The 26,126-nt window shown below is 41.1% G+C and overlaps 1 protein-coding gene across 2 annotated transcripts in view; it reads left to right on the forward strand.

The window, feature by feature from the left end:
- Positions 1 to 26,126, forward strand: part of SLC22A15 (solute carrier family 22 member 15) — a 94,146-nt gene that overhangs the window by 57,745 nt on the left and 10,275 nt on the right. For both annotated transcript variants that reach the window (XR_006356203.1, XM_043999626.1), the window contains exons 6-9: positions 5,518 to 5,733; positions 9,648 to 9,788; positions 14,777 to 14,862; positions 25,149 to 25,269. Coding sequence is in view for 1 of the 2 variants with exons in the window: in XM_043999626.1 (XP_043855561.1) it covers positions 5,518 to 5,733; positions 9,648 to 9,788; positions 14,777 to 14,862; positions 25,149 to 25,269 (564 nt within the window). In the remaining variant the exon portion in view is untranslated. The remainder of the gene's footprint in view (positions 1 to 5,517; positions 5,734 to 9,647; positions 9,789 to 14,776; positions 14,863 to 25,148; positions 25,270 to 26,126) is intronic.

Here is a 26,126-nt window from a genome sequence, read left to right on the forward strand (position 1 = left end):
TGAGCTTCAAGGTCTTAAAGCACTTTATATACATTGGCTCATTTGATTCCCCACAACAATTCCACAAGATAGATAGTCCAAGGGTTTGCCTTGTCTCACAGAATGCCCAAGTGTAGGCAGTGATGAAACCGAGATGTAGTAAGGCTAAGTAATTTGCCTTGTGAAGTAATTTGTTGACGTTGGGGGAGATAGAGGGAGTCTACAGTTCAGGCCTAGGTCATCATACTCCAAATTCGGGGTTCTTTCTACCATACTATACAGCATCAGCAATATTGAGATTCTCCTAGAGCCTGCATGCCTCAAGAAAATCTGCTTCCATTTTCTCTTTATTCAGCCCCATTTCTCCATAGTCATTCTCTGCTTCTGGTCTCGGTCCCCTTTGTAGTTCTATTACAGTCTCAAGATGATTTCTCTGAGACTTCAGGGAATGCTGATGTTTTTCTGGGTTCAGCTACCAATCCTCACCACTCCCTACCCCCAAACTCTCTTAGATGACTCACGACTCTGATCAGGGCTTGACTTCCCAAATGGTTGGTTTTCTGGAAGCCTGTAATTTCATTTTATAATAACAAAATGACTTAGTCATGACTCAGAGGGACCTTGGGGGGCCATCTAGTCCAACCTGTTCATTTTCCAAATGAGGAAATAAGGTCCTGAGAGGTTTGGTGACTTGCCCCTGGGTCACCAAAGGCCCTTTTCACATATGGTAATTATTTAGAAACAATTCCTGCACCGATAAGAAAACAGTCAGTTCTTTCCTCCAGGCCATTAGAACTGTTGCTCCTGAGATCAATGAAGCAGGTGAAAAACTTGTGCTACCATTTCAACAAAGTGATATTCTCATCCTCACTTGGATTCCCTCATAAATGCACTCCATGTTTCATCGTTTTGCTTAACTGCTCTGTGCAAGTAACTTTACTTCAAGGAGGACTGGCCATTGGGGTCGGTCTTCCAAAAACATTCATCTGTTTCAAACATTTGGGGCAGGGATGCTTGGCCCAATTAAAGGCAATGAGACAATTTAGTCTTGGCGTCTTTTTGGCAAACCCCAAGAAAATAGACATGCCAAACGGTACTCATGGAACAATTAATGAGACAGTTAATGCTCATAGATCTACCACTGGAAGCCCAGTTAGTATAGTTCAAAAAGCCATCTTTCCTACTTACTGCCTCTTGATCTTAAACAAATCACCCAACTCCAGTGGGCCTCAGTTTCTTCATCTGTAAAATAAAAAGTTTGGACTAGATGGCTTCTGAGCTACCTCCTAACTCTAGATAAATAATCCTATGATTTTAGGAACTTTCTTTTTTGCCTCTTCCCACCCCCTTCATTTCCACTTTGCTTTTTTTTTGTTTGTTAAGCTCTATCAATTAATATTTTGAGCTAAGTAGTAAAATTTCTCAAGGGCAGGGAGCAGGCCTTTTATTTCCACTGTCTTCTCCAGCAGCATCTTGTACATCTCTATCAAAAGTGGGTACTTTGTATGTGATTGTTGACAATCCATTAAATTTCCAAATTCAGTAGTAGTATTATCCATCTGGTCTCCTGCCTAAAAGCCACAGAGATTTCTAAAAAGGTACGATGTATTTCTGATAAATGTTATCCATCCAAATTTCATTTTCAGCAAATGGCTCTGGGAATTTATATGCCATCAGAGTGGAATATTATCTTTAGAGCTTTAAATGGGATCCAGATGTACTTTCTTGTGATTAGTTAGCAATGACAGTTCTGTGTTCCTACCTGAATTCATCTTTGAACAGTCCCTTCAAGTGTACTCTTGGTTAAGACTAAAAGATGTGCAATTTGAAGTGTTTAAGAAGTCATAAAAGAGGTGGTAAGGGGCAGCTAGGTGGCATAGTAGATAGAGCACCAGCCCTGGAGTCAGGAGTACCTGAGTTCAAATACAGCCTCAGACACTTGACACTTACTAGCTGTGTGACCTTGGGCAAGTCATTTAACCCCAATTGCCTCACCAAAAAAAAAAATAATGCTCCCCTCCCCCGCCCAAAGAAAAGGAGATGGTAATAAGGTACACATTGTCCTGATCTTTATTAGAATGCGGAAATCCTGGTGTGGAAACTCCATCTACCAATACAGATTAGCATTGACTATAATTTGTAGTCTTAGAGGGTTGCCTGGGTGGCAGGAGGGGGCAAGGCACTGATAAATTGAGTGACTTTCCCATGGTTGTGAAAGACATTGGTGAGAATTTTAGGATTCTGTCCTTAATAGATATATTTTAAAAGCATTAATTTTAATGGGATCACAGAATCATATCATTTCAGATTAGAAAGGAACCACCAGGTCTTACCCATACCCAAAAAAGTCTTCTCACTAAAATACACTTGCCACATGGTCATCTAGTCTTTGCTGAATGACCCCCAGACAGGGGAACCCATTACATCCGGCCCATTCTGCTTTTGTGGAATGATTCTTCATATAAAGCCTAAATCTTCCTTTTTGCAGCTTTCACTCATTGTTTCTAGTAATTAATAGAGGTTTATTTTTAAGTAGATATGTAAGATTAGAAAGGGAAAAGTGGCCAACAGTGGCCAAGATAGGAGAAATTTGGGGATTCCTTTGGTTTGTAACGTGTAGGGATAATCTTGCTTAATGAACATCCTTACTTCTCCTCTTCCTTCCTTCTTTCCTTTTTCCTTCTATCCTTCCTTTGTTCTTTCTTTCCTCCCTCCCTTCCTCCTTTCTTTCCTCCTTTCCTTCTTTTCACTTTTCCTTCCTCTCTCCCTTCTTAACTTTCTACCTTTTTCTCACTTTCTTCCTTCTATACTTCCTTCCTCCCTCCCTCTTTCCCTTCTTCCTTCATGCCTTCTTTCTTTCCTCCCTCCCTTCCTTCCTTCTCCAGAAAGGAAGGTTGTTGGTCAAGATATTCACCCCTAAATGTGGTCTCTGAGAATTTAAATACTCTATTTATCTTATGTCTACACAAGCTATACCATTTCTCTGACAACTTACTTTGCTTTAATTCCATGTGTCTGGCTCTTTATTTTATTGAAATAGGTACTAGGGGACAAGTAGGGTATTTTTGAGGTTTCCAATTTTAACCCATAATTCATATTTCAAAATTAAAACCTTTAGATTTATTTTAAAAATCATCAAGTGGATTTTTTAATTTGTAAAGATTCTGTGTCACATGCTGGTGATAGAACAACAAAAACAAAACTATCCCTGCCTTCAGAGTTTACATTCTAATGGGAGAAATAATATTCATATATGTATGTATGTGTGTGTGTTTGCATGCATGCCTGTATGTATGTGTGTATGTGTATATATGTATGTATGTAAAAACTATCTACCAACTAGATACAAGGTCACCTTAGGGGAAAGACACCAGAATCTAGAGCACTAGGCAAGGCTTCTTGCAGAAGGTGGTGCTTCAGCTGAAACTCTAAAGAAATAAGGGATGCCACTGTTGGAGGTGAAGAGAGAGTGCATTCTGGGCATGGGAAATGGCCAGTGTAAAGGTTACAGAACTAGGATGGGGCAGGGAGGTGGGGCAGTGAACTGAGCACTGGCCCTGGAGTTAGAAGGGCCTGAGTTTAAATGCAACCTCAGACACTTGACACTTACTAGCTGTGTGTTCATGGGCAAGTCACTGCCATCTCCAATTATCCTGATGTATATCTTGCTACTGGACCCAGATGGCTCTGGAGGAAAGAGTGACTTTGCACAGCCCTCCTTCACTTAAATCTAATTCACTGCAAAACATGACATCACCCCGATGTCATGGTTCTCTTTAAGAACAAAGGACAGGGCAGCTAGGTGGCGCAGTGGATAGAGCACCGACTCTGGATTCAGGAGGACCTGAGTTCAAATCCAGTCTCAGACCCTTGACACTTACTAGCTGTGTGAGCCTGGGCAAGTCACTTAACCCCAATTGCCTCAACAAAATATAAAAAAATAATAAAAATAAGAACAAAGAACAAGGGGGTGGGTAGGTGGTGCAGTGGATAAAGCACTGGCCCTGGATTCAAGAGGACCTGAGTTCAAATCCAGCCTCAGACACTTGACCCTGGGCAAGTCATTTAACCCTCATTGCCCTGCCGAAGAAGAAGAAGAAGAAGAAGAAGAAGAAGAAGAAGAAGAAGAAGAAGAAGAAGAAGAAGAAGAAGAAATAACAAAGGACAAACAAGACATAACTAGGGGATGAAGTGAAAATATGAGGAATAACTGGAATTTTACCTCTACCATGCTATAGGAGAAGAGTATTGCAAAATAAGGCAGGAAGGAGCCAGGTTTGAAGATCTCTAAATACCAAATAGAGCAGTCACCTAGTTGATCTTAGAAATAATAGGGAGCTACAGTAGTTGATTGAATGGAGGAGTGACTGCAGTTTTAGGAAAATCACTTTGGTGATTTTGTGGAAAATGGAATACAGGAAAGACTTCAAGCAGAGAGGGAGATCACTTAGGAGGCAATTGTAGTGGTCCTGGCCAGAAGCAATGAGAGACTGAAACAGCACAGTGGCTTTGCGAGTTATAAGCTAATCTCATAGGACAATCTATTAAAGTCTAAGCTATTTGAAGGGAAGAACAGTTTCAAAGGATCATAGACTCAATGCTGGAAGAGACCTTAAAGGTTTATTCCAGGTCCATCACTTTTGCACTTGACAAAGCTGAGGCTCAGAGAAGTTAACAAGTTCACACAGCTAATAAGTAAGATTTGGGAGTTTGAACTGAGGTCCTCCTGACTCCAAGCCTAGCACTTGATCACCATCGTTGCTGTGTTTCTATTCCTACCATCTAAGAGATAGTAGGTGTTTAGTGAACAAATGAACAAAAAAGCATTCAGTGTGCATTTACTGTCCATCATGAGCTTTGCCAGGTTGTGGGTTACAAAAGCATTCCCTGCCTTCAGGAACTATTCTCACAGGGAAGACAAAACAAAAGGTGGGAAGGGGTGGTCAGGCAAAGGAGTTTTCCTTTGAAAACTTAAAGGGAGGGGCAGCTAGGTGGAGCAGTGGGTGCAGCACTGGCCCTAGATTCAGGAGGACCTGAGTTCAAATATGACCTCAGACACTTGACACTTACTGGCTGTGTGACGGGCAAGTCACTTGGCCCCAGTTGCCTCACAAAAAGAAAAAAGAAAAAAAAGAAAAAGAAAACTTAAAGGGATGGTCAGTAAATGTTATTTTCCCATAGCAATATTACTGTTGATTTGTGTTCCAGAACTGGAAAATAGTCCGGGGACAGGTGGGGTAGGAGAGAGGCAGCTGGAGAGAAGATGCGAGGGATTAAAGCATGGCTGAGGCCCACTTAATAATCTATAATAATCTCTAATTTATATATTTTATTGGGTTGGTCTATCTTTTATTTATATAGCTTATAGATTTAACTTATTTATATATTTTGTTTTTATATCTATATATCACTGGATTAGTTCAAGTTTATTTGTGTACATATGGCATATAAACTAATACAATATAATGATATTAGATATTTCTGAGATATCGTATTATCTTATTACGTCCATACACATCTCTCTCACATCTCTCCCAGATTCATTCCTGAGTCGCCCCGATGGTTATACTCCCAAGGCCGGTTACAGGAAGCAGAAGATGCCCTCTACCTCATTGCCAGGAGGAACCGGAAGCTCAAGTGCACTTTTTCGCTGATGCCCCCAGGAGAGGGGATCTCCAAAGAGACTGGCAGTTTCCTGGATCTCTTCCGCTACAGGATCCTCTTGGGGCACACTCTGATCATGATGTTCATCTGGTACTTATACGTTTGGAGTATTGCCTTTAAAAAGCTGTTGATGCCCGACAACTCCAGTTGCTAGAAGTCCATTGAAAAGCTGTCCTGTCTGCACCGCTTCTGAAAGTGTTTGCTTCATTCAGCATCTTGAGAATGTTTGCATGAGAAACAAGCCTTATCCCTTAGTTTCAGTTACCCTTTCCTCTGCTTTTGGTATCACCTTCTCTCCACAACTGATGTTAGATGCCGAGGCCTTCTGACCTTGACTGGGTAAACAATAATAGGAGAGACAATTCTTTCCTAATTAGGTATTTCTGTGTGAATCTTCTTAACAATTATAACTGAAAAGGAATGACTACCATTATCTGAGGCTTTTAAATAGGACTTGGAGGGGGGCGGAGAACCTATTCTCCTTCTCTCTCTCTCTCTCTCTCTCTCTCTCTCTCTCTGGTTTTGGGTTGGGTTTTTTTTGTTTTTTTTTTTTTTTTTGGAAACCCCTGGGGTTAAGTCTGTCTCGTTTTGTTTTATTTTAGAAGCCCTTGGGGTTAAGTGTCTTCCTGTCTGTCTCATTCTCTCTGGTTTGGGGTTTCTTTTTGGAAGCCATTGGGGTTTAATGACTTGCCCAAGGGTCACACCGCTAGTATCTGAGGTCACATTTGAACTCAAGTCCTCCTAATTCCAAGACCAGTGCTCTATCTACTGCACCACCTAACTGCCCCGAAAGCCTATAGTCTCAAGGAATTTTAGAGAACTTCAGAATTGCCTAGTACTTCATAATAAATTTTACCAGACTTCCCCTTCCAATATAATCATGAGTTAAAATTTTATATACTTTACAAATAGGGATCCCTAGAGTTTTATACAGATGCCCAAGGTAAGTTAGGGGTTTAAGCAAAAATTAGAACCCTCAGCCCCTGATTTTCTAGGCTCTCCCTTAGATCATGAGCTGCATTATACCTGGTGGGAACCATGGTATTTCTGAAAGTAGCTTGGGAACGTTCTAGCTTGTATCAGGTCATGTTCAAATCAGTGGGAGGCAGGAAGCTCATGTAATGCCTGATGGGTACACACCTTTGCTAGTGGTAGCTCAGAGCACACAGTTCAGTAAAGCTTTGCAAAGCCCTTCCTTTATTCTGTTGAACTGCAGTAAACCAAGCTTGGTACAGTCCATGAACATGCCATTGCTCACTAACTCACTTGGATTCTTAGATTGGACTCGCCATGGCTCGGATGTGGTCGCCGTGGATGGCTTCAGGGGGCCACCATGTTTGATGTTAGAATAAGGATGGTGATTTTATGTGGACATCATGTTATGAGTAATTCTAAATAGAAGAGTATGTCAAGATCCCCAAACAGTGTTTTGCGCATTACAGTAGATCTTTAATAAAGCACTATTTGGGTATTAAATAGCTACTCAAATATAGCAAGTAGAAGAAACCAATCCAATCCTCTGATCCCAAATCTGGTGCTGTACCACAGAGTAAAGGAGACATCTGCCTCCTGTTCCTCTCTTTTTACAATACCATATGTTGCCCAATGAATCCCCGTGTCATGGACATAGGGGACAAGAGGGAAGGAGGGGACAACCACTTGTTCAAAATCATAGCTTTAGAATTGGAAGGGACCTTGGAAGCCAACCAGACTCTCCTCTGATTTTACAGATGAGAAAATGAGGTTCAGAAAGGTCCCACATCAAACAAACATTAAGCAGGAGAGCCAAAATTCAAAGCAAGGTAATAATCCAGAATCCAATGCTATTTCAGTAACAGCACCTTCAAGGCGACCCATACAAATCACAGAAAACTGAAAATGAAAACTGAGATGAGTGTCAGAAACAATTTAACCCCCTCATTTTACAGATAAGGAAAGTGAGGCCCAGAAAGGCTAATTGCCCAAGGTCACACATGTAGTGAATTCCATGGGAAAATTCAAAATAAGGTCCTCCTGACTCCATTCTTCTTCAACCTGTGTGACACTATGCACCCTGCCCTAAAATGTTTTCTCTGAAGTTGAAATTGTTTAAATATGTCATTGCCTCTAAGAGATTTCATCCCCTGAAGGTCTTCTCTTACTTTTTATAATAGCAGGAAAGACGTAATTCTGTACATAATTATTTTTTAAATGATTGAAAATCCTATTTGAATTTTAGCTTATCGAGGTAGTCTTCTAGGTGGCGAGGTGCCATCTAAGTGTGATTGTGGGATGTACAATTAAACCGGAATTTTGGGGGGCAGCTAGGTGGCGCAGTGGATAGAGCACCAGCCCTGGATTCAGGAGGACCTGAGTTCAAATCTGACCTCAGACACTTAACACTAGCTGTGTGACCCTGGACAAGTCACTTAACCCCAATTGCCTCACCAAAAAACCAAAACAAAACAAACCTGAATTTTTCATAGCTGCTCACACAAAATCTGATGACATCATACCTTTAACCTGGAAGATACTTCAGAGGTCATCTAAACTTGCCACCTCATCTTACAGATAAGAAACTGTGACCCAGAGGTTAAGTGACTTTTCCATTATCACAAATCTAGCAAGTACCATGTAGAGAGGCTTTTTATGGTCCATGATAGCCTGAGAAAATAGTGCTAAAAGCTACATACATAAAGATCCCTAGTTATAGGGCAGCTAGGTGGCACAGTGGATAAAGCACCTGCTCTGGATTCAGGAGGACCTGAGTTCAAATCCGACCTCAGACATTTGACACTTACTAGTTCTGTGACCTTGGACAAGTCACTTAACCCTCATTGCCCCCCCCCCCCAAGATCCCTAGTTATATGTAGAACACAATGAGGATTAAACTGGTTTTTATATGTAGATTTACGGCTCCCAACCCAGCAAAGGAAACTTGCTTCACTGTATCTGGGGGTCTTTGTTGCCTTATCTTCTCAGCCATATCTATCTCTGCCATTTCCCCCGACTGTATCCATTGAACTTCCAACTTGGCTCCCATGCTACTCTGAACTTAATTTATATAATCTTGACCCAGCTCATTAAACCTGTTTGTTTCCTGGGCCTGGAACCAATATAATTTCCACAGACCCATTTCCTTACAGTGCACGGTTTTCACATCTAATAACCTGCAGCACATGGGAAGCAAAATTGAGCCAAAAGATGCAATTTGCACAAAAGGTAGAAACAAATGGCCGCGTTTCAGGGTGGAGAGCTATGGAGACACGAAGAGTCTCTTCATTGGCGTTGGTGTGTCACGCCGATGGCATCGGGAAGCCTTTTCTCCCTATTACCTATTGAAGAGATCCCCGATTCTGAGAGGAAGAAGAGATCTAAATAACCCATGAGCCCAAATCTTCCTGGAAACAAGGACTCCCTCTCTAGCATTTACTCCAGGAATGGTCCGTCGTCCAGTCTCAGCTGGAGGACCTTCAAGAAGGCAGCGTGTACTGTCTCCTGAGATGGCCCATTCCACTTTGTGGTAGCTCTCAGGGTTCCCCTCTCTCCTTGTACAGAGCCAAAACCTTCCTCTCTGCAGCCCCCACCCAGCGGTGTCAGACTCGCCTTTATTCAAAAGTATATATTCTTGGGGCAGCTAGGTGGCGCAGTGGATAGAGCACCGGCCCTGGAGTCAGGAGGACCTGAGTTCAAATCCGACCTCAGACATTTGACACTTACTAGCTGTGTGACCCTGGGCAAGTCACTTAACCCCAATTGCCTCACTAAAAAAAAAAAAAAGTATATATTCTCTCCAGCTCTAATTTGCTTCAAAAATGTACCCTCAACAAACATGATTCTCACAGAGATTATTTATAGTCTAGGGCTATAAAATGGGGAGGAGAGTTAATGTCCAGGGTCAAGTTCATTATTGAGGCATGAATCTATTTGGTTGGTGGTCTGATGTGGTATCACAAAATGCCTCCTCCTGTGTATTTTCCGGTTGTCCCTTCTTCCCTCACCCCTTCATTTGTTCTCCTTTACAGGTTCGTGTGCAGCTTGGTTTATTATGGCCTAACCCTCAGTGCAGGAGAACTGGGTGGGAATATTTATGCCAACCTGGCCCTGTCAGGGCTGGTAGAGATTCCCTCCTATCCTATCTGCATCTATTTGATTAACCACAAATGGTGAGTATAAAAGAATGTGAGAAGTATCCTCCTTGTTGTGGATGTGTTCGTATGTTGTAGTTATCACATGTATACAGTGTTTGCCAATTTGTCCTTGGTGACAGGGTGGCCTCTATCTCTTTTATGGTGAAATCAGAATTTATTTCTTAATGGGATATTTTTTTCTTCATTTTCTTCATTCATTTCTCCATTTTTTTCTTTATTTTCTCCATTTAGACCTGTCTAAAGGTTTTAGTAGCATATATTCAGTCCAGTAATGAAAGTGATTATCTAATGGCTTTTGAATGAACATGGTATAATGCATCAAAGAGTAGAGGTCTGTTAGAATGACCCGGGATGTCATCTAAATAGATAGAGCTACCATTTCCCAATTAATAGTATTTGAAAGTTCTTACATGGGAGCAGCTAGGTGAAACAGTGGCTAAAGCACCATTCCTGGATTCAGGAGGACCTGAGTTCAAATCCAGCCTCAGACATTTGGCACTTACTAGCTGTGTGACCCTAGGCAAGTCACTTAACCCTCATTGCCCTGTCAAAAAAAAAAAAGAAAAAGAAAAAGAAAGTTCTTACAAAAAGGCACAAGATTAAAGGAGTCAAAGACCTTCCCAGAAAAGACTTGAGAGGACTAGACTTCTCCTTCAATTATTACTGATATCTTTTTGTTTTTTGATCACCTTCATTTCTATATCTATCTCTCCACTCTTCCCTCCCCTTCTAAAAAATAAGAAAGTGGGAGATCAGTTAACCAAATCTAACCAAAACATCAGCTGTGTCAGTATACTCAGTGTTCCACATCCATGCTCTACCTCCTCTGCAAAGAATGGGGAAAGGTACATTTTTTTATCTCTAAAAGACTGTTGCCATGACCTCTGCACAATGGATATTGTATAGGCCAATCACAATATCACCTGAATTTCTACAGTAGCTTTAATAATAACTCACACTTAGGTGGCACTTTGAGGTTAACAAAGGGCTTTTCTCACTACAGTCCTATGAAATAGGAAGGGTAGATATTATTATTTTGACTTACCCGTAGGAGAAAACTGAGACCAACAGAGATCAAGCGAATTTGTCTGTGACTAGTCAGTCAAGTTGCAGAGCCTGTCTGTACTCAAACTCAAATCTAATAACTTAAGGCCCAGTATTTGGCTACGCATAATGCTTCTTTCCCCCTCCCTGGTCACCCCCCCCCCCCCGCGCCCCCATCCCATCCTCCTGTAAAATAAAGGCTCGAACTAGCTGACTTCAGAGGCCCCTTCCAGTTTGAGATCGATGAACCTCTAATCTCCATTTTACAGATGAAGGAACTGAGGTTCAGAAACATTAGCTTCCTTGTCTAAGGCCACATAGCTAATAATTGGTGGAGCTGAGACGCCATTTTTTTCCCCCAGTCTTCTCACCCGGGGCCAGTGCTCTTTCCACTGCTCCTAGGCATTCCCATGTAATGGATTCTGAACCAACAAGCATACTGTGTAGCCATAGTAGTGGCCTGAAACCACTTCATGAGCAGGCACTGAGCCCAGCTTGAGCAGGGGCAGCAACACAAGGGCCTGGTTGGCCTCTGAGCTCTGGTGTTTTGCCAAAACAGTTTAGTCTAAAGTAGTTGGAGAAGATGGAGTGCAAGGGCACCCGGAAGAAGAGACAAAAATTGGTCCCCCAAAGTACTGAGCCAGGTCCAGAAAACACAGAGGAATGGATGGAGGAGCCCAATGGGGCCTCAGCAGGGCCGGCCGTGGGTGTGGGGTTATTTATTCATTCTCTCCATGCCAGATGTCTGGTTTTAGGCAAGCCTGTGTTCATTAATGAGCTGGGGCATGGCAGTTGGCCAGATACCCAGCACACTAAAACAACCCCACAAACCACTTAGCCCACCTCTTCTACTTGCTTCCCACAGTCTCCACAAACCAGCAAAATCCTCACTTAAATTACTGAGAAGAGTAGAGTTACATTGGATCATTACCCAGTGAGGCATGAGCTTCCGTGGGGCTCAGTTTAACAGATATTCATTGAGCACCTATTACGTACACAATATTTGCCTAGAAGGTACCAAACATAGATAAAACACAAGTCATGATCTCATGAAGCTTGTGATCTCTATATTAGATGGTACTGGAAGGCCTAGGTACCCCCTAAAGATGTGCCTTTTTATTAATGGGTTTTGAGCCAGATTTTAAGGTTGTGCACCCAGGGTCACCTTTAGTCAGTCCATATTTGATGCTTCAGGCATTTGTTCCCTAGAATCACTAAGCTTAGAGTCAGAAACCTTGGATTTGGAAATCTTTTCCAGAATTTGCTAATCACTTGACCTAAGGCAAGTCCGGTAAAAAGTATTTGTTAAAGTACTTACTAAGCCACAGGAACTGTGTTAACTGCTGGGGATATAAAAACAAACAAACAAACCAGCCCCACCCTTGAGGAATGACTGACTAGGTCTGTACAGGATGTACCCAGAAAAGGATAGCAGGTGATCTGAAAGGGGAGCTATGTGTATCTACAGGGGACAAGAAAAGGCTTCTGGTAGGAAGTGAGATTGGAGCCAAGTCTTGAAGGAAGCCAAGAGGTGGAGGTGAGAGGGCAAAGCACCCCAGATATGGGAGAGAGCTGATGCAAAGATACAGAGCTGGGACATGGAGGATTGTGTTATTTTGTTTTGTTTTGGTTTGGTTTTATTTTGTTTTATTTATTTATTTTTTTTTTTAGTGTGGCAATTGGGGTTGTGACTTGCCCAGGGTCACACAGCTAGTAAGTGTTAAGTGTCTGAGCCCAGATTTGAACTCAGGTACTCCTGAATCCAGGGCCGGTGCTCTATCCACTGCGCCACCTAGCTGCCCCTTTTGGTTTGGTTTTGCTGGGCCATGAGGGTTGAGTGACTTGCCCAGAGTCACACAGTTAGTAAGTGTCAAGTGTTTGAGGCCGGGTTTAAACTCAGGTCCTCCCGAATCCAGGACCGGTGCTTTATCCACTGCCCTAGCTGCCCAGGAGAATTGTGTTTTAAGAAACTGCAAGGAAGCTTGTGTAGCTGGATCATGGAGTGTATTGAGGGGAATAAAGTATAAATAAAGCTTGGAAAAGTAGGTAGGTCAGTCCCTTTGAGCCTCATTTGCCTTATCTGTAAAATGGAAATAATAATAATGACATTTGTACTACTTCATAAACCCTAAAGCTATCTATAAATGTGAAATACCGTTATTGCCTCCTGTGCTAAATGACCCCCAGATATTGGGAGGGAGCTCTGTTATTTGATGTCATTATCTTTCATTCCTTGCTGTCAACTGTCACATCTTGCTTGCTTCCATTGTGTGTGGCTTAAAGAACCCCACTTCTATTTTTTGCTGACTCGTATTTACTCTGGGCTTGGAAAGCAAATGAATGGGCTCACATAATTGTGGGGAAAGTAGGCTCAGAGTGAGGGTTTCTAAAAGTAACATTCCCACGTGAGCATTATTACAGCCATGTTTATGCTATAAGATCTTTTTTCTTTTTCCTCCTGAGTTCTATACATTTGGGAAAGTTGAAATTAAAGATAAGTAAATTGTTATGGCATTTAAGCCTGAGATATATAGATAGTTTTCATTTTTTTATTGAAGGAACTTAGCTATATGAAGAGGGAAGTAGAGTCTTCTCTGAGTTTACTCCAGTGTCAAATCAAACCCTTAGAAATGTCTCACTTGTGTATGAAGAACTTGTTTCCAGGACAAATGTTTGACATGATAACTCGAGGAGGAGGAAGAATTGTAGTAGTAGTGGTAGTAGCGGTAGTAACTGTGAGCTTTATAGCTTGTGCAAAATTCTATATCTACATAATCTCATTTAAATCTTCCAATAACACCATGAGGCTGCTGTTGCCTCCACATTAGAGATGAGAAAACCATGACTTATAAGGTTCATTGAAAGACCCCTCATAGTTTTAGTTTCTTTACCAGACTTAATATGTTATATCCTTAGAATATTTCTGATTGATGCAAAGTCTCATGGGACCCTTTGGAAGTCTGATAGAACCTATAGATGCCTTTTCAGATCATGCTTTTTAAGTAATTGAAAGAAATGCTAACTTTAAGTTAGAGGTTAATGAAATCTATATATGTATATTTGCACATATATAAACATACATATATATGTATTTTCTCCCGTCCAAGTCCACTGACTTCCTGAAAGCTACCTATGGTGCCCCTGTGGGGTCCATAGACCCCAGGTTAAGAACCCCTTGCTTGGCATCACTACACTGGCAGTAAGCTTCCTATCTTAGAAAGTTTATTAAACAGCTAACCATCTCTTGTTTGTGCAGAACTGGCTGATCTCACCACTAGTTCAGTAGACTCATCGAGTAATAGCTCTTTCTCAACATGTATAAGGGTTTATTCTGAAAATCTGATGCCTGTCCAATTTAATGGCATACCCAAGGGAAACCAGTGATTGACCATCTTAGCAATATTGGCAGTGCGATACCTGCTGCCATAATCAATAGGCATTAATACAGCATGTGTTCTAGTTACATCTTCTGCTGGCTCATTAATGTCCTGGCATCATTTGCACTTGTCATCTAGCAAATGTTCCTTGATTTTATTCATTTTATGTTGAGTCTCAGTCACTTTCAGTTATCATTGTATCAAATAAAAAATGTACAGGCATCTATATACATGTAAGTATAGGTGTATACCTACATGTATGTATAGATTATATATGCATGTATAATTTTGTATGTGTGTATATATATATACATGTGTGTTAATGATGTATATATGTGTAGGTTATATATGTGCATGTAATTATGTATATATGTGTATGTATACATGTTTAATAGATATAAAGGTATTTATAGATGATATATGTATATATAATTGTGTATATGTGTGTGCATGCATGTATACATGTGTGTAAATGTACACACAGTGAAACCAGAGGAAACCAAAGAAAAGGCCAGGTAGGGACGAACAGGCAGATTTAGGAGATAATTAACAGAAATGTCTCATTTGTTTTGATTCCTTTAGGTTTGGTCGAAAGCGGACATTAGCAGTTTTTCTGTGCCTTGGAGGACTGGCCTGTCTGATTGTCATGTTTCTTCCTGAAAAAAAAGGTGCATTGTTTTTATTTTTCTGGCCAGGTTTTTTTTGTTAGCACTTCGATAATGGTGGATCTTAGCCTGGAAGAGTCCACCATATGCCACGCTTCATTTCTAGGACAGCGTATTCTTTAGCAATTGTATGAGGCATAATGGACCAGATCCTTCCTGGTGAGTCAGCTATTCTCCGGGTGAATAATGAACTTTGAGCAGTGCATTATTAATTCTTTCAGGCTATTAAGCTACCATCTGGGTGGTTAGAACATCATACTAGTGAGGCCAGGTTTGCTAATTGGATCATGATAAGGACCCATTTGCTTCCCACAGAGAAAATCTCTGTTTGGTGGCCACAGGATTGTACCCCTAATCTGAAGCAGCCAACTGAGGGAATGGTATTGGCTAGCAGAAGGCCTAAGCAAGCTCTATCATTCAATCAATAAGAGAGAGTACTGGACCTGGATTCTAGAAGTTCGGGTCCAGAGTCCACCTTAAACGTTAGCTGTGTGAGCCTGGGAAAGTCATTTAATCTCTTTGGGGCTGTTTCCTCATCTTTAAAAACAGAGTTTGGACTTGTTGACCTTCAGTCCTCTGAAACTACTTCATATGCCAGACACTATGCTAGATGCTAGGTCTGTAATCTAGAACAAAGATATAGCCACTATGTTTTTTTGTTTGTTTGTTTGTTTGTTTTTTGCGGGGCAATGGGGGTTAAGTGACTTGCCCAGGGTCACACAGCTAGTAAGCGTCAAGTGTCTGAGGCCCGATTTGAACTCAGGTACTCCTGAATCCAGGGCCGGTGCTTTATCCACTGCGCCACCTAGGCTGCTCCCTAGCCACTATGGAAAAACAATTTTAATTGACAATCCTAATGTTGGTGCTTTCTCCATGAGTGAAATAACAGCAACAACAATAACAATAATAGTGCTTACTATATGCCAGGCACTGTGCTAAGCACTTTAACAAATATTATCTTATTTTATCCTCACAACAACCCTGGGAGGGAGGTGCTATTATTATTTACAGATGAGGAAACTAAGGCAAACAGAGGTTAAATGACTTGCCCACGGTCACATAACTAGTGTCTGAGGCTGTATTTGAACTCAGGTCATCTTGACTCCAAGCCCGGCACTCTATCTAATGCACCACCTAGCTGCAAAACAATAAACTGAAAGGTGATTCCATATTTCATTAGATACTCTTTTGGGGAAATTATTACTGCCCCAAGTGCAGTGGGATCTCAGCGTCCCAACTGTAAACTCCTTTAGATCAGAGACTGTGTAGCCTTCTTCCTTTGCAGTTATTTATAGCATCTAACATGAGACTATGCATTCATTGGGTGCTTACCAAAATGATAGTGATTCTTAGGCTTTCCGACTTACACCTACAAAATAGCTTACTCATTGGATGGGCTTTATCACAGTTTTGTTATTAAGCACTTTATTTTAAAATGCTTTTTCTTTTCTTTTTTTTTTTCTTTTTCTGTGAGGCAATTGGGGTTAAGTGACTTGCCCAGGGTCACATAGCCAGTAAGTGTTAAGTATCTGAGGCCATATTTGAACTCAGGTCCTCCTGACTCCAGGGCCCCTGCTCTATCCACTGCGCCATCTAGCTGCCCCTAAATGCATTTTTTAAAATAATAAGGCCAGAAGTCAACTCCAAAATTCACCTTGATCTGATGCTTTTCACGCTCCCAATTCCTTGGCAGATTTTAAAATTATAAAATGAAGATGTAAAAGGGGAATTCCTGGGGGCAGCTAGGTGGCACAGTGGATAAAGCACTGGCCCTGGGTTCAGGAGGACCTGAGTTAAAATTAGGCCTCAGACGCTTGACACTTACTAGCTGTGTGACCCTGGGCAAGTCACTTAGCCCTCATTGCTCTGCAAAAAAAGAAAAAGGGGGGAATTCCTAAACTCTTTGAACTTTTGTTTGTACTCCCAATTACAAGGAATTATTAGAAAAAAAGAGAGGGAGTGCAAGATATCAGAAGATGGCCCTGCTTCTTTCCTCATTTACACTGCTCCTGACCTTCAGAGATTTAGATTAATTTGGATTAATAAGAGATTTCCTTGGACAAATGCAGAATAAACCAGAATGCCTTTAATCAGATTTCACCCCAGTTCTCCAGTACCAAGCATACAATAGGCACTTATGTATTTGTTGAGTTAAACCAAATATTTAATGAAAATGTCCACATAACCCTCCCAGTCTGACTCTATGTCTAGTCAAGTCAAAAAATATTTATTAAGCATGTCACCTGGCTGTTTAAATTCTCCAGAACTTCCCAGGACCATCCTGTCCAGAACCCACAATTTTATTCTTTTTTCCTTCTCTCCCCTTGTTCATTTATGTCACCTTACTCTCTTACTAGCTACCTTTTACCTTATTAAATCTTTGTGTTGAAAAATTCTTTGCCACACTAGTATATCTGTTCTCCTAAGGTGTACAATTGGACTGATTCTAACCACTTGGGCCTTTACACAATGGCCTTTTCTGAACTCATCCATGTTACGCTTCAAAAAGCAAGAGCAAGAACTCATAAGAATTCCTGCTCCCAGCTCTAGACCTGTAATCATCTCCCTTATCATTTTCTACTTATTTCAGCAGGTTGTTCTGAACCTTTTTTTCTTATCACATGAAAAAATGGAAAATAAACAAAAGAAATGACATTAACATGGATTATAATAATTTTATAAAAAATGAACTGTTGTAAATTACCACAATAAGAATAAAAGAACTCAGAATGTTCTTTACTCAGCAGGTGTTTGATTTTTTTTTTTTACAAAGTGGAGAGAGGTGGTGACCAAAGGCAACATCTTCAGGAAATAAATTCATTTGTAAAATCTTATGAAGAAGGATAATAGGTTATTATGAACAGGATTGTCTTATACAACAGAAAGTAGCAGTGGAGTTTAAAACACTGAAAAGAGACACAACTCTACATTGTTATCCCCAGAGTATTCAAGAATAAAAATAGAAACTATACATATATACATAAAATGGTGCAAAAAACCCTGGAATATTACAGAACCTCCTCAAGATCAAAACAAAACAAATCAAAACAAAGCAAAGCAAAAAACTATAACCTGTCTCAGAGAGTTTAACCTGACCATCTACACAGGAAGTGGATTTGGAATGCCTATTGTCCAGATTATGACATGTATTTGGATGAACATTCTACCCATGAGGATAACTAAGCAGATCTATATCTGGAACAGACTGTACAAATGTACAATGAATTGGAGTCATAATTGACAAGGACAAGGAGTGTAGACTGGATTGCCTTCAAGAAATTACAAAGCTCTTTAATGCTCCCAAGATTCCTTTTTTGGGGAGGTGGCAATGAGGGTTAAGTAACTTGCCCAGGGTCACACAGCTAGTAAATATCAAGTGTCTGAGGCCGAATTTGAACTCAGGTCCTCCTGAATCCAGGGCCAGTGCTTTATCCACTGTGCCACCTAGTGGTTCTACCCCCCCCCAAGTTTCTTATGGAAACAAAGATCATATTTTAATACCAACATTCTACTAATGTTGTGGCATTATTGGAAGACATGGGACATAACAGCCTCTGAAGAATCTAAAAATGAATTATCACATGAAGGACAGTGGAGAGGTGAATAGTGGGCATGTTCAGACAGTAACATGTAACTGACAAGGCAGTTCAGAGAAGAATTGAAGTAAAAGGTACCCTCAGGGAAATATGACAGGAAGAGAAGAGGAACTGGTCATACGGCAGAAATGAAGTAGTACATCTGGACAGCAGGAATGCTCCACTGATAACTTCATGAAGTTAGAAGAAAGTACGGAGGGGGCAGCTAGGTGGCACAGTGAATAGAGCACCGGCCCTGGAATCAGGAGGACCTGAGTTCAAATCCGGCCTCAGAACATTGATATTTACTAGCTATGTGACCCTGGGCAAGTCACTTAACCCCAATTGCCTCACGAAAGAAAGAAAGAAAGAAAGAAAGAAAGAAAGAAAGAAAGAAAGAAAGAAAGAAAGAAAGAAAGGAAAGCCTCTGCACATTGGGAAGATTCCCTGTGGCAGACATTAGACAGACTCATACAGTCTGGGCTACTATGGATAGATTGTGATCTATTTTGCTAGGGGAAACTTCCAAATGAAAGAGACTATAGACTGACTTGAGTATCATCACATGGTTCTACCCTATTATGTTTGATGATTCCATCTAATAGTCTTCTAATAGGTCTTTTTGTACCACACTAGTGTGCCTTGATGCAGAAGATGGCACCAGATAATCTCCAGAGAAGTGGGCATCTGGTCAATATACATGAAGATTTCCAGGGGGTGGAAATGAATTGTACGAGTTGCTGTGATAGATTATTTCTGAGTTTTAAAACTATTTGTGCCAGGTCAGCTAGGTGGCACAGTGGATAAAGCACCGGCCCAAGATTCAGGAGGACCTGAATTTAAATCCAGCCTCAGACACTTGACTCTTACTAGCTGTGTGACCCTGGGCAAGTCACTTAACCCCCATTGCCTGCAAAAAACCAAAACAAAACAAAAACCTATTTGTGCCAAAAGATTTATGTACTGGACTTGGACAATAGACAAATTTCAACCACTTGGTTTTTCCTGTATAAATTGTTAAGCAGAATTCTTTAGAGTGGTTGTGCATTCCATCTAGAAATCTGTACAGTGTCTTAGGGCCTGATTTTGTTAGCACATTGTTATTTGAAACAGGAAACTCTCACCATGTTTTTTTCCCATGTGCACTCAGAACTGGACTTAACCTTACCTTTGGTGAGCATACATCTCCCTGTCTTAACTCTAGCTTCATATTAACAGTAAGGATTGTCAAAGTTCTTCATTGCCTCATCTCTTAAGGAATAATATCTGATCTTAACATGCGCACAGGTGACATCTTTTTGGAGAGTGCCTTGAAGGTTGCATTCTGTTCTATCAAATCTCTAGTCAGACTTTTTTTGAAGCCTAGTTCCTCCATGGCTGCCTCCTCATGGCAGATCCAACAAGGTAATTCATTTCACACCATCTATCACCCTTTCTTGGATCAGTCTGGTTCCAACACTCCCTTCTATCATTTTAGTAGATTTGCAGTTTCATGTACAGTCATCTTTTTTATTGTACTATGTTATGAAAATGCTTGTTTTATTCCATAAATTTTAAAAAGTCTTAAAAAAAGAAATGAAATCAAGGAATTAAAAGAAGCCTCCTGGGGCAGCTAGGTGGTGCAGTGGATAGAGCACTGGCCCTGGAGTCAGGAATACCTGAGTTCAAATCTGACCTCAGACACTTAACACTTACTAGCTGTGTGACCCTGGGCAAGTCACTTAACCCCAATTGCCTCAATAAAAAAAGAAGAAGAAGAAGAAGAAGAAGAAGAAGAAGAAGAAGAAGCCTCCTAAGGGGTTTCTGTCTTTTCCCCCCATATTTCCCTCTTAACACTCCATCTTCAGCCACAGAAGATTTCAGCCAATGTAAAACATTCACTTTTACCTTCCCTGGCTTAGAAGTGGGCGAATCTTCTCTTCGAAATGAGTTTCACCTGCTTATGTCCAGTCTGACCATTAAGAACTTGCTATTCCAAATTTCACTGCCTGTAGCTACCACTTAAAAAAAAACCCCAAACTGGTTCTTCAACTAGAAAATATCTTTATCACCACCCCAGAACTAAAAGTATTCTATTCCCACTCACCTGCTCTGCTGGGTCCCTGACCTCTGCTGCTCCCTTCAGAAACAAACCAAGAATCTCCTACCAGCATGTGAGGGGTGAACAAAGAACACAAGCCTGAATTTTTAACATTCTGGTGCTTGCTTAGACACCCAAACATTGCCACCCCCAAAGGCCTTCCTCTAAAAGCTCAAACACTTAATCCAGTGATTAAAACCCATTTTTGGAATTGCCTTCAGAACCTTTAGCACATTTCCTTTATGAATGTTCTCACTGGCAACAAACTATCCTGTTTTGAGGGTGGATTTTATGCGTGTGTGGGTATAAACAATCAATAGCTAATTGATGTCAAGTCTAGGGAGGAAGGTAAGGAATCAGCTTGGTCATGCCATTAGGGTAAAAATTAAGAATATAAAACAGTGAACTTTATTTTCTTGCTTGGCTTGTAAATGGATTCCAATGGCAGCTCCCAAAGAGGGATTCTGAAAGCACAAAACCTCCCAGAGTTACAGCTTAGAAGGCTGCAGCAGTTTCCAGAAAACACAAGTTCTAGGTTACTATTTTGTTGTTGTTGTTGTTTGCGGGGCAATGGGGGTTAAGTGACTTGCCCAAGGTCACACAGTAGGTGTCAAGTGTCTGAGGCCGGATTTGAACTTAGGTACTCCTGAATCCAGGGCCAGTGCTTTATCCACTGTGCCACCTAGCCGCCCCCTCTAGGTTACTATTTTATAGCCACAAGTTATACACCCAGGAAGAGCTGCTGACATCAAGGATTTCATTTGCAGCTGAGAAATCAAGCCAAGGCATCCCTGCAATTTCCAGTTCTTTGCCACCAGAAAGAGAGGTGCTACAAACATTTTAGAACATATAGGCTCTTTTCCTTTTTTTCCCTAATCATCTTTGGAAACAGACCAAGTAGTGGCATTGCTAGGACAAAGGGTATAGTCAGTTCAATAACTCTTTGGTCATAATTCCAGGTTGCTCTCCAAAATGATTGGATCAATTCCCAATTCTACCAACAGTGAATTAGTGTCCCAGTTTTTTCCACATCTTCACCTTATTTGTCACTTTCCCCTTCCATCATTTTAGTAGATTTGAAGTTTCATGTACAATCATCTTTCTATTATTCTTGCAATGCTTGTCTTATTCCATGAATTTTTAAAAGTTTTTTACAAAAGAAATGAAACCAAGAAATTAAAAGAAGCAAGCCTATGGGTGAAGCGCAGAGCACTCCTAGAGCACGCATTTTGTTACCACCAAGCTCAGATGGTGGGCACTAATGGCAATAGGAGAACCACACTTGATAACATTCAATCAAGAATACCAGAAGGTTGCTGTTCTTCTGTAAAATGAAGGGAATAGATTTGATGGCCTCTGAGGTCCTTCTCTGCTGAAAATCTCTGTGATCATAATTCTAGGGGTCTACTAGCGTCTTCAGCTTAATGGTCCCAAATGTCATATGAGACAAACCTTTTCTAGACTTAGCTATCATTATATAAGTCCTACTGGAGGTGTTTTGATGCTGTTTTTCAGTGAAGGTTTTGCTTAAGAATCCAAAGTATGGGGGCCAGATAGGTGGCACAGTGGATAAAGCACTGGCCCTGGATTCAGGAGAACCTGAGTTCAAATCTGGCCTCAAATACTTGACACTTACTAGCTATGTGACCCTGGGCAAGTCACTTAATCCTCATTGCCCCCACACACACACACACAAACAATCCAAAGTATGGGGTGGTTACCCCTTAAATGCTGCCAAAGATGAATAGTACCTCCATGCTGGTTCAATCTGGAAGACTACATAGTACATCATTTCCAAAGATCATTTACAAAACCCAGCAGGTGAGCACATCTGGGATATCCCTGCTTCCCCAATGTGAGTTCAAATCTGCCCATAGACACTCACTAGCTGTGTAACCCTTGCCACGGTGACTCACTCAGATTTTTTTTTAAATAATGGATAAAGTTGGTATGTTCTTTCTTTATCTCTGAAAAAAAGTAATAGTAAAATCCAACCAAATACCCTGGAGGACAAAGGCCAAAAGACAAATCTTTGCTTGTTGAGTGAATTCCCCATGATGGGGTTTGTGAGTAAGCTGGCAGGAGGGGAGGACATGGCATAAGATGGCAGAGTTTGGCATATCCAAGCTTGAAAATAGATGAGGAGTGGGCAACTAGGTGGTGCAATGGATAAAGCACAGGTCCTGGATTTAGGAGGATTTGAGTTTAACTCTGGCCTCAGACACTTGATACTTACTAGCTGTGTGACCCTGGGCAAGTCACTTAACACTCATTGCCCCTCAAAAAGAGAGAGAAAGACAGAAAGAAAGAAAATTGCAAATTGTTATATATGAGCTTATAGAATCATAGATGTAGAGAAGTTATCGTGGTGGGCAGGATTAGTTTAAGAAAGGCTTCAGGAGGAGGCATTAATAATAACTAGGGCAGCTTGGTGGCTCAGTGGATAAAGCACTGGGCCTGGAGTCAGGAACACTCACATTCATGAGTTCAAATCTGATCACAGATGCTTACTAACTGTGTGACTCTGGGCAAGTCACTTAACCCTGTTTGCCTCAGTTTTCTCATCTGTAAAATAAGCTGGAGAAGGAAATGGCAAACCATTCCAGTATCTTTGTCAAGAAAACCCCAAAAGGGATCATGGAGTATAAGACATGACTGAAAAAAAACTAGAACAACATCATTTACATAATGCCCACAGTGTGCTGGGCATTGTGCTAAGTGATGGGCCCAAGAGAGAAAAATAAGATAGTCTCTGTTCTCGAGGAGTTCACATTTGACTATGGAAAGAATATATATATATGTATGCATGCATGCATGCATGTTTGTATATATATGTATATATACACACACATATACACACATGTGTGTCTATACATAGATATACATATGCATATATACACATATACATACGTGTGTTTTTATATATATATATATAAAGTCTCAGCTGCAGGGAAAATGAAAGGTCCCTTGATCCTTAAGAGGCAAGGCAGATAGTAATGCATATTCTTAAGTGTTATTTCCACTGATACAACTATATTTGTTTCTGACATTGAATCATTTGATACCACCAAGGGCTTTGTCACTGAAAACTTCCTTTTCAGGGTCTTCAATAGTGGTGGCCACTGAATACAATAAAATAGGTCCTCTTGGGAGGTAGTAAGTTCCCCACCCCCCACCTCCAATGGGAGGTCTTCATAGGAAGCAAAAGTTGCATCACTGGATGGGGATGTTGTAGGGGAGATTTTTCTTGGGCAGGTAGAGGTACTAGCCAGTCCCTGAGTCCCCGAGGCAGTTAGTGGTACAGTAGATAGGGCACTGTACCTGGAGTCAGGAAAACCTGTGTTCAAATCTGGCCTCAGATGCTTCCTATCAGGGTGACCCTGGGCAAGTCACTTTAATCTCTGTCTGCCTCAGTTTCCTCACTTGTAAAATGGTAAGAATAGTAACCTACCTTCCAAGATTGTTGTGAAGATCAAATGAGATCGTATTTGTTAAAAACTCTTGGCGCATAGTAAATGCTGTATAAATGGCAGATGCTTATTAGTACCCCCTTCTGAAGCTTTATAGACACTTATATAGGCATTATATGGGCACCTAGGTGGTACAGTGGATAAAGCACCAGCCCTGGATTCAGGAGGACCTGAGTTCAAATCTGCCCATAGACACTCACTAGCTGTGTGACCCTGGGCAAGTCACTTAACCCTGCTTGCCTCAGTTTCCTCATCTGTAAAATGAGCTGGAGAAGGAAATGGCAAACCATTCCAGTATCTCTGCCAAGAAAACCTCAAATGGGGTCAATGAAGAGTTAGACATGACTGAAATGACTGAACAACAATGTATTATATAGTACTGTGTAGGTACTATATAAATGCTTATTCCCTCCCCCTTGACTTTCCCTTCCCTTCTAACAGGGAAACTGTGATTCTTGCCATTCTTAAGTATATAACAAAGCATGAAGGAATTGCAAGTTAGTTCTTTGTCAAATCAGATACCTTTTACCCTTTACTATCTTAGTTGTTGTTGTTTGTCCTTCATTCTCAAAGAGGACAATGACATCAAGGTGATGTTATGACTTGAAGTGAATTGGATTTAAGTGAGGGAGGGCTGTGCAAAGTCACCAGCCTCACTCTCACCTCCAGAGCCATCTGAGTCCAGTGGTGAGATATCTATCAGGACGACTAGAGATTACCCTGGATGTTTGAGGCAATTGGGGTCAAGTGACTTGCCCAGGGCCACCCAGCTAGTAAGTGTCTGAGGTGAGACTTGAACTCAGGTCCTCCCAACTTCAGGGCCAGTGCTTTATCCACTGGGCCACCTAGCTGCTCCTATCTTAGTTGACTACTTATGTGGAGGTGACAGGTTGCTTTTGCTATTGGTCTGAGGTAACTAGATATTGCACACATTTGGGAACTGTCATATTCTGGGTACACTATAATGCCTATATCTAGAAGAAAGGCAAATGTCCATCTCTTGATTTCCAAGTCTTATTCCCCTAAATAAGAGACTACGGACATCCAGCTCTTCGGGATTGACTTGAATGCTTCTCATCCTTTTCCTAAATACTATGTAACTTAAAAAGAGGATTTTCATGTCTGCTAATGCTCTCCTACATTGGCTTGCCTCTTCTTTTCCAGACACAGGAGTGTTTGCAGTGGTGAATAGCCATTCTTTGTCTTTACTAGGGAAACTGACCATAAGTGCTGCTTTTAACATTGTTTACATCTATACATCGGAGCTTTACCCAACAGTCATCAGGTAAGCACCCATCAGAGAATCCTTGTCCCAGCAGTCTGTGTAGGTTCCAAAGTCTTGCTGCAAGATCCTTAGGCTTCAAGGCTTCTTTATAGCTGACACTCCAGCATTTTTAAACCTGAAAAACTGGCCTGATGGTTGTCACTTGGGTGGGGGAAATGGTTTTTGCTGGGATCCTGTGGGCCTGTTGTAGACTAAGTCTTCTTAAACAAATGGGGGAAAGGGAATGTTGTTTTTGTTTCTGTTTTGTTTTTGTTTTTGTTTTTTGCTTTTAGATTCAGTTCAACAAGCTTTATTAAGCACCTACTGTGTGGAAAAAACAGAGTGCTAGGTTCTAGGAACACAGTGATGAACAGCAAATAATCCCTGCCTTCAAGAGTCTTATGTCCTATCAGGACAAAAAAAAAAGAATTATACACATATAAAAATATGCAAAATATATCAAAAGTAATGTAGCAGGCCTCTAGGTGGTGCAGTGAATAAAACACTGGCCCTGGATTCAGGAGGACCTGAGTTCAAATCTGGCCTCAGACACTTGACATTATCTGTGTGACCCTGGGCAAGTCACTTAACCCCCACTGCCTCTCTCTCTCTCACACACACACACACACACACACATAAAAGTAATATGGGTTCATTGGTGGGGGTGGTACTAGCAAATGGGGAATTCAAAAATGGCTTCATATAGAAAGTGATGTGTGAGCTGAGCCTTGAAGGAGGCTAAGGATTCAGTGAGGCAGAGGTGAGCAAGGAGTATATTCCAACCTCTGGGTTCTCTATGTCCCTTTTAAAGTCCAGAGCTCTAATCTAGACTCAGCATAAAAATGATGTTCTAACCAGTACCAGAAGAGGAAGAGAAG

This window comes from Dromiciops gliroides, chromosome 4, assembly GCF_019393635.1.
Source record: "Dromiciops gliroides isolate mDroGli1 chromosome 4, mDroGli1.pri, whole genome shotgun sequence".
In the NCBI taxonomy this organism is placed as follows: domain Eukaryota; kingdom Metazoa; phylum Chordata; class Mammalia; order Microbiotheria; family Microbiotheriidae; genus Dromiciops; species Dromiciops gliroides.